This window comes from Nyctibius grandis, chromosome 17 (assembly GCF_013368605.1).
Source record: "Nyctibius grandis isolate bNycGra1 chromosome 17, bNycGra1.pri, whole genome shotgun sequence".
Classification (NCBI taxonomy): domain Eukaryota; kingdom Metazoa; phylum Chordata; class Aves; order Nyctibiiformes; family Nyctibiidae; genus Nyctibius; species Nyctibius grandis.
The window spans coordinates 11,224,244-11,236,250 of NC_090674.1; the positions used below are offsets into that span (position 1 = coordinate 11,224,244).

A 12,007-nucleotide genomic window follows, 5' to 3' on the forward strand; every position below is an offset into this window, starting at 1 on the left:
GAGCAGCCCCCCCATAAGCGCTCGAGCGCCGTGTGCTTCATCTCCTCCTCCTCCTCCTCCTCCTTGCCCCCCCCTTCGGTGTAGCTGGCCCCTCGGGGAGCCCCCCCCCAGTTCTGTCCGTGCGCAGTCGTGCCGTGCTGTAGTTTTTAGATGTTTGTAAATTAATTAAACCAAAAAAAAACTCCACAAAACCCATCGAAAAAGCAAAAAAAAAACGCCCCCCCGGCGCAAGGATCGTCTGGCTGCTGGTTCCAAGAGCATTTATTTTTTTTGGGGTGGGGGATGCGCCCCCAGATGATGAATTTGTTTAAAAATTAAAGTAAAGGGGGGGGGACACCCCCAAAATCCCCCCCAAGGTGGGAGCGGGGACGTTGCGCAGTTGCTGGGGTCAGGGTGGGACCCATGGGGTGATGCTGGGGGGGGGGGGTCACCCCCCTCTTTTTGCCCCCCCACCAATTTGGGGTCCGTCGTGGTGTCACCAAGGGGGGGGTCACCCCAGCGCTGCCGTCACTGCTCACTCCCCGGTGTCCCCGCGCCGCTCCTGCTTGGACCCCCCCAGACACGGGGGTCTTGGGGGGACGCTGGGGTCGCTCTCCCATTGCTGGGGGGTCCTGGCGACGATGGCGAGGGCGTGCAGGGGTCCGGCGAGCTCGGCGCTGAGGGCGGCGTGGACGAGGCGGTGCCGCTGCAGCGGGGGGAGCCCCTCGAAGCGCCCGCTCACCACCACCACCCCGAAATGGCTCTCGGCGCCGGGGGGGCCGCCGTGGCGAGAGCTCTCGTCCAGCACCTCGAGGTGGGTGGGCTGCAGGGCCGCGGCCAGCTTGGCACGGATGGTGCGGGCCAGGGGACCCTCCGCCATGGCCCCCAGCCCCCGGGTGGTGGCTGCCAGGAGGGGACCCCGCATCCACGGAGAGGGGGGGCTGCGGGGAGAGAGAGAGGGGTGTTGGGGGGGAGTCCGCAGGGGCAGAGCCCATGGAGGGGGGTGGGAGGAAAGGGGGGGGAATGGGGTTGCAGGGGGGGGTGAGTTTGGGGGGGGTCTGCAGGATCAGATCCCATTTATGGGGGCAGCAGGAAGGGGGGGACATGGGGGGGGGTTAAGGGGGCTGAGTCTGGGGGGGGTCCTGCAGGATCAGAGCTTGTAAATGGGGGTGGGAGGAAGGGGGGGGGAATAGGGGGGCTCCATGTTGGGGGGGCGATGAGTTTGGGGGGGGCTCCACAGGACTAGACCCCATTTATGGGGGCAGAAGGAAGGGGGGACAATGGGGTTCATGGGGGGGGGGTGAGTTTGGGGGGGGTCCTGCAGGATCAGGGCCTGTAAATGGGGGTGGGAGGAGGGGGGGGACATGGGGTTGCATGGAGGGGTGAGTTTGGGGGGGGGGGTCTGTAGGATCAGGGCCTGTAAATGAAGGGGGGAGGAAGGGGGGGGAGTTTGGGGGGGCCCTGCAGGACCAGGCCCTGAAGCTGGGCGGGGGGGTGTGTGGTGGTCCAGCAGCGGGGAGGGGCGCAGGGAGAGAAGGGCCCGTCCCCCCCCCGCCCCCCCCGTATAGCTCAGGGGTGACCCCCAAACCCCCCCGAGGCCCCAAACCCCCCCCGGGCCCTCACCGTGGCGCCGCGCCGCTCCGCCGCTGAGCACGCTGGGAGATGGAGGCGGCTCCGCCCCCTCCGCCCCCGTCACGTGATCCAGGCAGGACTACAGCTCCCAGGAGGCTTTGCGGGCGCTTTCCCGCCTCCCGGGGCTCGTCCCGGGGGGGGGTGTGATGGCGCCGGGCCCCCGCGCCGGGGCTGGGGGTCCCCGGGGCTGGGAGTCCCCAAACCCCCGTGTCACACCCCGGGGTGCGGAGTACTGGGGTCCCCCCGGGGTGTTGGGGTCTCCCCGGGATCCTGGGGTCCCCCCTGGGTGCTGTCACCCATCTACAGTCCGCTGTGTCCCGTCCCCCCCCCATGGAGGAGGACCCCCCCCCACCCCAGGGGACACCCAGTGTCCCCTGCCGGGGGCAGCCCCCGTGGGCACCCATGGGTGCTGGTGGCTTGGCCGGGGTGTGGGATGGCATCGTGTCCCCCCCCCCGGGCCCCCAGCTCACCGGGGGCTTGTGCACCCCCCCCATTGCCCCCCCCCATTCCCCCCCCCCATTGCACACCCGGTCCCACGCGCACACACCCCCCCGTTGCACACTCACACCCCCCCTTGCACACCCAGGTCCCTACACCCCCCCGTTGCACGGACACCCCTGGGCGGGCACCCCCCGCCCCGGGAGCCGCCCCCCCCCGCCGCCAGCCCGGCCCCCCCGGCCTCCCCCCGCCACCGGGAGGGGATTGAACTTTTTCTCTCTCTCCGCCGCCGCCGCCAGCCCTTCCCGTTCCTCCGGCCCCGCCGCCCCGGGGGTCCTGCCCGGCCCGGGGTCCCCCTGCCCGGAGGGCGCTCCTCGCTCCGGGACTCCGTTCCCACCCCTCCATCCCAGGGCTCCCCTCTCCACCCCAGGACCCCCCTCTCCATCTCGGGGCTCCTTTTCCCCCCTCCCTGCACCCCGGACCCCCCCTCTCCATCCCGGACTCCCCTTCCCCATCCCCGGACCCCCCTCTCCATCCCAGGTCTCCCCCCTCCACCCCAGGACCCCCCTCTCCATCCCGGACCCCCCTTCCCCACCCCAGGACCCCCCTCTCCATCCCGGGGCTCCTTTCCCACCCCTCCACCCCAGGACCCCCTTCTCCATCCCGGACTCCCCATCCCCGGACCCCCCTCTCCATCCCAGGTCTCCCCTCTCCATCCCAGGACCCCCCTCTCCATCCCGGGGCTCCTTTCCCCCCTCTCCACCCCAGGACCCCCCTCTCCATCCCAGGCTCCCCCTATCCCCCCGCTCCCCTTCCCCTCCATCCCCATCCCTCTCCCCAAGACACCCCCTTCCCCCGGGGGGGTCCCTCCCTGCCCCGCCGCTCCCCCCCCGCCCCAGCATGTCCCTGACGGCGGGGCCGTGGCCAGAGCCTCCTCTTCCTCCTCCTCCTCCTCCTCCTCCCGGGGGCCCGGAGGCGGCGGGGCGGGCGGCGGGGGACTGCCTGGTGTGCGGGGACAAGGCGAGCGGGAAGCACTACGGGCAGGTGACCTGCGAGGGCTGCAAAAGCTTCTTCAAACGCTCCGTGCGCCGCAACCTGTCCTACAGCTGCCGGGGGGGCCGGGACTGCCCCGTGGACCAGCCCCACCGCAACCAGTGCCAGTACTGCCGGCTCCGCAAGTGCCTCCGCGTGGGGATGCGGCGGGAAGGTGGGAGGGGGCCGGGGGGCACGGGGGGCACGGGGGGAGGGCTAGAGGGGGAGAGGGGGCAAAAGGAGGGGCTGGGAAAGAAGGAGAGAGGGTGGAGAAGGGAGAGGATGGAAAAGGAGGGGATGCAAAAGAAGGAGAGGGGATGGAAAGAGGGAGAGGGGATGGAAAAGGGGCAGGGGGTGGAAAAGGAGAGGGGATGCAAAAGAAGGAGAGAGGGTGGAAAAGAAGATGAGAGGATGTAAAAAACAGAGGGAGGATGGAAAAGAAGGAGAGGGGATGGAAAAGAGGGGGAGAGGGTGCAAAAGGAGAGGCTGGAAAAGAAGGAGAGAGGGTGGAAGAGGAGAGAGGGTGGGAAAGAAGGAGAGAGTATGGAAAAGGGACAGGGGATGAAAAAAGGAGGAGAGAGGATGGAAAAGGAGAGGCTGGAAAAGAAGGAGAGGGGATGGAAAAGGGGCAGGGGGTGGAAAAGGAGAGAGGGGATGGAAAAGAAGGAGAGAGGGTGGAAAAGGGACAGGGGGTGGGAAAGGGAGAGGGGATGGAAGAGAAGAAGAGGGTATGGAAGAGAAGGAGAGAGGGTGGGAAAGAAGGAGAGAGCATGGAAAAGGGACAGGGGATGAAGAAAGGAGGAGAGAGGATGGAAAAGGAGAGGCTGGAAAAGAAGGAGAGGGGATGCAAAAGAAGGAGAGATGGTGGGAAAGAGAGAGAGGATGGAAAAGGAGAGGGGAGAGAAAAGAAATAGAGTGCAAAAAAGGGAGAGGGGATAAAAAGGAGAGGGGGTGCAAAGGAGGGAGCAGGTGCCACGAGAGCGGTGAGAGCGAGGAAGAGCGAAAGCGAAGGCGGAAAAGAACAGGAGGGGAAAGGCAGAAAAGAGCAAGAGGGAGCAAAGGATAAAAGAAAAAGGGGGAAAGGGAGGGAAAAAGAGGAGGAAAAAGTGCGGGGACAAAAAAGAGAAAGAAGGGAAAGGAGGAAGGGAGCGTGCGAGCCCGGCTGGAGAGATGAAAGAGAAAGAGAAAGGTGAGAGCGAGAGAGAGCGAAAAAGAGAAACCGGGAAGAAAAAGAGAAAGGAAAAGGGAAGGAGGGAAAGAGAAAGGAAAAGGGAAGGGGGGAAAGAGAAAGGAAAAGGGAAGGGGGGAAAGAGAAAGTAAGGGAAGGAAAGCGAAAGCAGGTGAGAAAGGGCTGGTGGGGAGAGAGAAAGGAAAAGGGGGAAAAGAGAAAGAGAAAACTCCTCTCCCTCTTCCCTTCCCTCGGGGCTCCCGCTCGCGTCTCCTTTTTGCGACCCCCCACCCCAGCATCACCCACCTCCTCTCCCCGACTTTGCCTTCCAGGGGCTAAACCCCCGTATCTCTATTTTCTTGGCTTTTCCCATGGGAAAGGCTCCGCCGAGGGAACCCCTTTCTTGTTGCATTTAATTATATCATCACATAAACTCCTTTTTTCAACTCGAAATCTCTCTTGGGCTTCGCTCGGGCTCGGTTTACAGGTGTGGGTCTGTGCCGAGATGGGGACAATTTACTTTTCCTCTCTGTTATACGTAGCCCAGGGACGTGGCTGTTAAAAAACCCACAGGGATTCGGGGGCAATACTACAGATATTCTTTAAAGGATGAAGAATTCAGCTTTTTGGGAGGAGTGTCGGTAAATCTGAGGTTAATTAGCCTGAACACTTCGCGTGACCGGGATTAAAATCGCGTTTCAGGCTCCAGCGATGCACCATGTGCCGGTCCCTCTGCCTCCAACAAGCCCCATTGTCACATTTTGAGTCAATTTTGGTTTTTTTTCCCCCCAAAAGCAGCAACTTTAAAGCAGATATTTTGGTTTTAAGCCCAGAATGGTGCGTTGGGGCATCGGCTTCGCCGCTGTGCCGAAATCTCGATGCGGAATCTCTGCCGTGTGGCATCCTCCCTGCTTGAATAAAGACCTGGGGGGTCCTTATTTGTATTCAAGGTCCTTATTTATAGATTTTAGCATTTATAAATAATTCTAGCGAGGGCCCAAGCTGGGCTCAGCTGCTCAAACCCCCCTTCTCTGCCTTATCGGCCGAACAGGGGATTTATTCTGCAGCCACTCGAGTCAGTGGCTGCTCCTTCGGCAGCAGCGATGCTCCCACCCGGAAAATCACGTTTTCTAGCATTAAAAAAATCCCCAAAATCCACAAGTCACCTTTTCTAGCATAAAAAAACCCCACAAAAATTCAAATAAGGTGGAAAATCGTGGTGGGAAAGGGACCCCCCAGCATCCCGGCGTCGCACCCCGGTTTGCACAAATAAATGTGAATTACGTGGGATCAGGGTCAGGGGCAAAACCCGCCCAAGCCTAACCCTCAATTTTCCCTTTTCTTCCCCAAAAAGGCCAGTTGGATGTTGGGGGGGGGGGATTTTTGCAGCCGTCCTGGGCACAGCGAGACCCGCTCGTAGCAAACCTCCGCCTGCCTCGTGCAGCCGGAGCCAGGGATTAAATCCCTGGGGGGAAAAAAAGGATCCAGGCGAGTTCCCGGGTGGGGCTTTAGGGGATTTTGGGGGTTTGTTTTTTCTCTTTAATCTCTGTTTTAATTCAGACTTGCCGCAAGCTGCTGCTGCTGGGTGATGCTGGGGTGGGCACGACCATGGGGGCTTCCCGGCATGGCGTTATTCCCCAGGAAGGGTCCCCCATTCCCCGCACCCCCTCTCTTGGCTCTGATTTTTGGGGGGCTCCCGGCTGCCCTGGGATGTGCGTGAAGCCGCTGCGGGATGCGGCACCTCCAGGCGCAGGGAAACGCCATGGAAAAGCATCCAGGGGTTAAACCTTCCCCGGGATTTAATTTACTGGGTCAGGCTGCTCCGTGCCTCAGTTTCCCCATCTGATCACACAGGGATGCTCCAGCTCGAGTTGGGGTGCCCCAAACCTGCTTTGCTCCCCATGATGCTCCTTATCCCGGCATTCCCAGCTGGGAACCGGCACCGAATCCAGCACCGACACCAGCAGCTCGGGAGCTGGGCGCTGCTTGGGGCTGGATTTATTCCCTGAGGATGTCGGGGGAGAGCAGGGCAGGATTTAGCGGGGAAAGGGGGATTAAATCGTGTCTTTTCCCAAAATCAGCTGGGATGAGACACGAGGAACGTGAGGCCTGACGCTGCGGCAGGGCCAAGGCAGTGGGTTTGGGGGTTATCGGCTGCTCAGCTCGTGGATCCAGGAGGGGTGAGCGGGGGGGGCAGATGGGGCTGGGGGATGAAGCCCTCCAGCGTGGCTCTTTTTGGGCTAAAAAAAGCTCATTTTTCTTCCAGGACACACCCAGTGGTTTGAAGGAATTGTTTTAGCCAAAAAGGGGGGGGGCAAAAGGGGTTTGGGGTGATGGAAAAGGGGTTTGGGGTGATGCAAAGGGGGTTCATGGTGGTGCAAAGGGGGTTTGGGGTGATGCAAAGGGGGTCTGGGGTGATGCAAAGGGGGTCTGGGGTTCGTGGCACAAAGGGGGCTGTACAGGCAGTGGGGAGGGGGCCGTACCCCACAACCACTGCCAGGGCGATGCTGAGCAGAGGGAGCGTTTGGGGGAGCCGGGGCCGCAGGCTGCACCCCAAGGGTGTCCCCCTCTAACCTGGGTGGGGGTCCCGCTCGCACCCCAGCCCGGTGTATTTAATCCCTGGGGCACAGGGGGACACCTATAGGGGTGCTGACCTCCCGCTCCCCTCCGCAGCCGTGCAGCGGGGCCGCATGGCTCACGCCCCGAGCAGCCCCGGCCAACACCCCCTGCTCCCCGGGGACCCCTACGGTGGCCACGGCTACTTAAGCGGCTTCATCTCCTTGCTGCTCCGCGCCGAGCCCTACCCCCCGGCTCGCTACGGCGCCCAGTGCCTGCAGCCCGGCGGCGTGGTGGGCGTCGAGAGCATCTGCGAGCTGGCCGCGCGCCTCCTCTTCAGCGCCGTCGAGTGGGCCAAGGGCATCCCCTTCTTCCCGGACCTGCAGCTGGCCGACCAGGTGGCCTTGCTGCGCTCGGGCTGGAGCGAGCTCTTCGTGCTGAACGTGGCGCAGGCGGCCCTGCCCCTGCACGCCGCCCCGCTGCTGGCCGCCGCTGGCCTCCACGCCGGCCCCATGGCCGCCGAGCGCGTCGTCGCCTTCATGGACCACGTGCGGCTCTTCCAGGAGCAGGTGGAGCGGCTGAAGGCGCTGCAGGTGGACGCTGCCGAGTTCGCCTGCCTCAAGGCCGTGGCGCTCTTCTCGCCCGGTGAGGGCGGGGGGGGGCTTAAGGGGGTGGGGGTGTGGGGGGGCTTGATGGGGTGGGGTCCCAAAGGGGGGGGTCCCAAGGGGGTGGGTGTCAATGGGTGTGCAGGGAATGAATGGGTTGGGGTGACTGGGTGGGGCTAAATAGGGTGGGGCTAAATGGGGCGGGACTAAATAGGGTGGGGCTTAATGGGGTGGGGCTTAAAGGGAGGGGGCTTAATGGGGTGGGGCTTAATGGGGTGGGATTCCAAGGGGTGGGGTTCCAAGGGGATGGGTTTCTGGGGCTGCAGGGAATGAATGGGCTGGGGGTGGCTGGGTGGGGCTAAATAGGGTGGGGCTAAAGGGGGCGTGGCTAAAAGGGGCGTGGCTAAATGGGGTGGGGCTTAATGGGGTGGGGTCCCGAGGGGGTCAGTTCCAAGGGGGTGAGTGTCAATGGGTGTGCAGGGAATGAATGGGCTGGGGGCAGGTGGGTGTGGCTAAAAGGGGCGTGGTTTAAAGGGGTGTGGCTTAATGGGGTGGGGCTTAATGGGGTGGGGTCCCAAAGGGGTGGGGTCCCAAAGGGGTGGGGGGGTCCCAAAGGGGTGGGGTCCTGAGAGGGTGAGTGTCAATGGGTGTGCAGGGAATGAATGGGTTGGGTGTGGGTGAGTGTGGCTAAATGGGGCGTGGCTTTAAAAGGGCGTGGCTAAATGGGGTGGGGCTTAATGGGGTGGGGTCCCAAAGGGATGGGGTCCCCAGGGGGTTGGGTTCCAAGGGGGTGAGTGTCAATGGGTGTGCAGGGAATGAATGGGCTGGGGGCAGGTGGGTGAGGCTAAAAGGGGCGTGGCTTAAAGGGGTGTGGCTTAATGGGTGGGGCTTAATGGGGTGGGGTCCCAAAGGGGTGGGGTCCCAAAGGGGTGGGGTCCTGAAAGGGTGGGGTTCCGAGGGAGCAGGCATCAATAGGTGTGCAGGGAATGAATGGGTTGGGGTGACTGGGTGGGGCTAAAGAGGGTGGGGCTTAATGGGGCGGGGCTTAATGAGGTGGGAGTTAATGGGGTGGGGCTTAATGGGGTGGGGTCCCAAGGGGTTGAGTGTCTGGACGTGCAGGAAATGAATGGGTTGGGGTGACTGGGTGGGGCTTAATGGGGTGGGGCTTAATGAGGTGGGAGTTAATGGGGTGGGATTTAATGGGGCGTGGCTTAAGGGGGTGGGGTTCCAAGGGGGTGGGTTTCTGGGTGTTCAGGGAATGAATGGGCTGGGGATGGCTGGGTGGGGCTAAATGGGGTGGGGTTGGTGGGGTGGGGCTTGGTGGGGTGGGGCCGGGCCGTGCCTCAGTTTCCCGTGCCCGCAGACGCGGCGGGGCTGTCGGCGCCGGCGCAGGTGGCCGGGCTGCAGGAGAAGGCGCAGTGCGCGCTGGAGGAGCACGTGCGGCGGCAGCACCCCGGGCAGCCGAGCCGCTTCGGGCGCCTGCTGCTGCGCCTGCCCGCCCTGCGCGCCGTGTCCGCCCCCGGCGTCCAGCAGCTCTTCTTCAGCCGCCTCGTCGGCAAGACCCCCATCGAGACCCTCATCCGCGACATGCTGCTGGCCGGTGCCACCCTCAGCTGGCCCTACGGCCCCATGCAGTGACACCCCCCCCTGCCCCCAAGGATGGGGACCCCCAGGATGGGGACATCAAGGCTGGGATCCCAAAGATGGGGACCCAAGGATGGAGACACCAAGGATGGGATCCCAAAGATGAGGTCCCCAAGGATGGAGACACCAAGGATGGGATCCCAGAGATGGGGACCCCAAGGAGGAGACCCCAAGGATGGGGACTCAAGGATGGGGAAACCAGGGATGGGATCCCAAAGATGGGACCCCCCCCCCCAAGGATGGAGACCCCAAATATAGGACCCCCAAGGATGGGGACACCAAGGATGGGATCCCAGAGATGGGGACCCAAGGAGAAGACCCCAAGGATGGGACCCCAAAGATGAGGACCCCCCCCCCCCAAGGATGGGCACCCTGGGACAGGGACGCTGCTGGGGGGGGGATTTTTTTTGTTCCCCTATTTAAGGGCAAGAAGCAGGTTTTGAGGGGGCTGCACTGGGCGTGCCTGGGGGGGCCCTGCCTGGCGCCACCCCACCACCACCCCCAGCACTGTGTGGGGACGATTTATAAAGATTATAAATAATAAATAAATAAAATAAAATCTCTTGGGGGCACTGGGTGTCCCAGGCTCATCCCTGGTCGATCCAACCCCATCCCTGGTGCCTCCATCCCCATCCCTGCTGCAGCTGGGGCTGTCCCCATCCCTCCTGCTCCCCTCTGCCTGTCCCCACCATCACAGTGCACCCTCTGGCCCCCACCCCACCGTCCTTGACGCCCCTCGCACAGCCACCCACCCCCTTCCCCCTCCCAGCACGGCCAGAAGCTCTACCAGCTTCTAATTTTAGCGACCTGGAGGCGATCCAAGGGCGATGGGTGGGGGGGAGGCAGATAAATGTCTCGATCGATTGATTAAGTGGCTGGTTGGCTGCCGTGAGCTCAGCGCCCGGCGGTGGGGCAAACATCGCTGGGGTGAGGTGGGGTGACAAGGAGCGGTCCCACAGCACCCCCATCCCCTCCCTCGTTAGCTGGATGCCTCGTTAGTCTTGATGTCCCCCCACGGGATGTCCCCCGGCACCAGCGTGTCCCCGCGGGTGCCCTGGAGCCCATCCATCTCCCGGAGCCCTTCCCGTAAGTGCTCGTTAATTAACGCTGGATCGCCGCGGTTACAGGACGTGGAAATCAAACGACTTGGCGGTGACGGAGGTTTATGGGAGCGACAGGAAAAGAATCATTTGCTGCTTATTGGAAAGGGCCGTGGGGAGCACCCAGGGACCCGCCAGGCCGCTGTCCCCTTCGTCCTCAGGCCACTGTCCCCACCAGGGAGGTGGGATGTGGGGGACGCTGGTGGCGTGGATGGGATGGTGACGGTGGTGTCATGGGTGGGATGTGGATGGTGGTGCTGTGGATGGGACAGTGACACCGGTTGTGCCAGGAATGTCCCCACAGGAGAAGGTGGTCTCCATCACCAGGGGACGTGGGGACATCAAGTACCCTCACCATGCTGCAGTGCCTGTGTCTCGTGGCGGGGGGGGGGACCTCAGGGAGGGATGGACCTGGGGAAGGAGGGATGGACATGGGGATGGAGGTATGGACGTTGGGATGGAGGGATGGACATGGAGATGGAGGGATGGACATTGGGATGGAGGGATGGACATTGGGATGGAGGGATGCACCTGGGGATGAAGGGATGGACGGACAACACAGCATCCCTGGCAAACCAGGATGTGCCAGGCCTGAGGGCCCCCCCAGGACCTCTCTCAGCTCGGCTATGGCTGAGATCCCCCACTGCAAACACACTCCAAGTCCTCCCCAGATAAAAACCATCAGACCTACTTGCTCCATCCCCCCGGTCCCGTCCCCACGGGCTCCAGCACCGGGTCCCCCCAGGACCGCGGTACCCGGCCGACGCAGCCGATGGAGCCCGGTGAGGTGATGTGTGACGGGGGTGAGACCCTGGGTGGGGGGAGACGCGGCATCCTGCACCTCCTGCACGCTGGGAAACCATTTCTACAGGGAAAAAGAGCAGTGTTAAAAAAAAAAGTGGTGTCTTGGCTGACAAAATGTCCCCATCCGACACCCCGCAGCAGCGTGGCTCCCGGCCCCTTCCGCCGGCAGGGAAAGGTCAGCCCCTGGCTAGTTCGTTATCATTAGCGAAGGCCAATTTAATCACGGCGCCCGGGTATAAATCACCGCGGACACACCAGGCACTTTGCCCCCTCGCCGGCTCAAAGGTTGACAGATCTCCCGGCCGTCTCCCCCCGCCCCAGCTCCGGCGGCTGCCAGGGGCTTTCGGCCGCTCGGCCGAAGCGGAAAGGACGCGGTGAATCACGGGGGTGCTGCCCATCCATCAGCCTGTCAGCCTGAAGGTCAAGGTCACGGGGATGAAAGACCAAGGGCCGAGCGGGGCCGGAGAGGGGTGGACACTGGGAGGTGTCGGGGACGCGCTGGGAGGGATGAACTGGCCCCAAAACAGCCCTGGGTGCAGCTCGCAGGAGATTTTCCCACCTCCCTCGTGAACCGGCAACACGATGGGGCACTTGGGGGTGAAAGTCGGGGTTAGAAACCGGTGTCTGGGTGGGAGAAGAGAGGTCCTGCCCATACCGGGGCCACCTGGACCGCGGCAGCGGGATGCTGGGGCTCGAGGGGTGCTGGGGCTCGAGGGGTGCTGGGGCTTGAGGGGTGATGGGGCTCGAGGGGTGCTGGGGCTCGAGGGGTGCTGGGGCTCAAGGGTCTGGTTTCACCCCCCATGACCCCCCGACGCCTCCTGCCCCACCGCAGGGGTGGGTTTTGGTACCCCGCAGCTGGCCGCCCCCACCACGTCTCACGCTGCTGAGGGAAACTGAGGCACAGAGAAAGCCCTCCCCACCCAGCATCCCCCCCGCCAGGGAGCAGGACCCGGCCCAGAGGGACAGAGCCGGACAAGGCATCCCCCTTTCTCCCCCCTCCCTCCCTCCCCACCTTCTTTTTCTTCCCTTTTTATTTTTTTCCTCCCTTT

The 12,007-nt window shown here is 63.2% G+C and overlaps 2 protein-coding genes across 2 annotated transcripts; one reads left to right on the plus strand and one right to left on the minus strand.

Moving 5' to 3' along the window:
- Positions 1-243: 243 nt before the first annotated feature.
- On the minus strand, positions 244-1,676 carry BOLA1 (bolA family member 1). Its single transcript, XM_068414738.1, has 2 exons — positions 1,603-1,676; positions 244-920 (listed from the first exon to the last, which is right to left on the minus strand). Exon 2 carries the CDS (start codon positions 902-904, stop codon positions 515-517), a length of 390 nt encoding a protein of 129 aa, XP_068270839.1. The 5' UTR covers positions 905-920; positions 1,603-1,676; the 3' UTR covers positions 244-514.
- A 1,273-nt stretch (positions 1,677-2,949) lies between these two features.
- Positions 2,950-9,048, plus strand: LOC137671278 (nuclear receptor subfamily 2 group F member 5-like). The gene is made up of 3 exons (XM_068414736.1): positions 2,950-3,256; positions 6,923-7,450; positions 8,774-9,048. Exons 1-3 carry the CDS (start codon positions 2,950-2,952, stop codon positions 9,046-9,048), a joined length of 1,110 nt encoding a protein of 369 aa, XP_068270837.1.
- Positions 9,049-12,007: the final 2,959 nt, after the last annotated feature.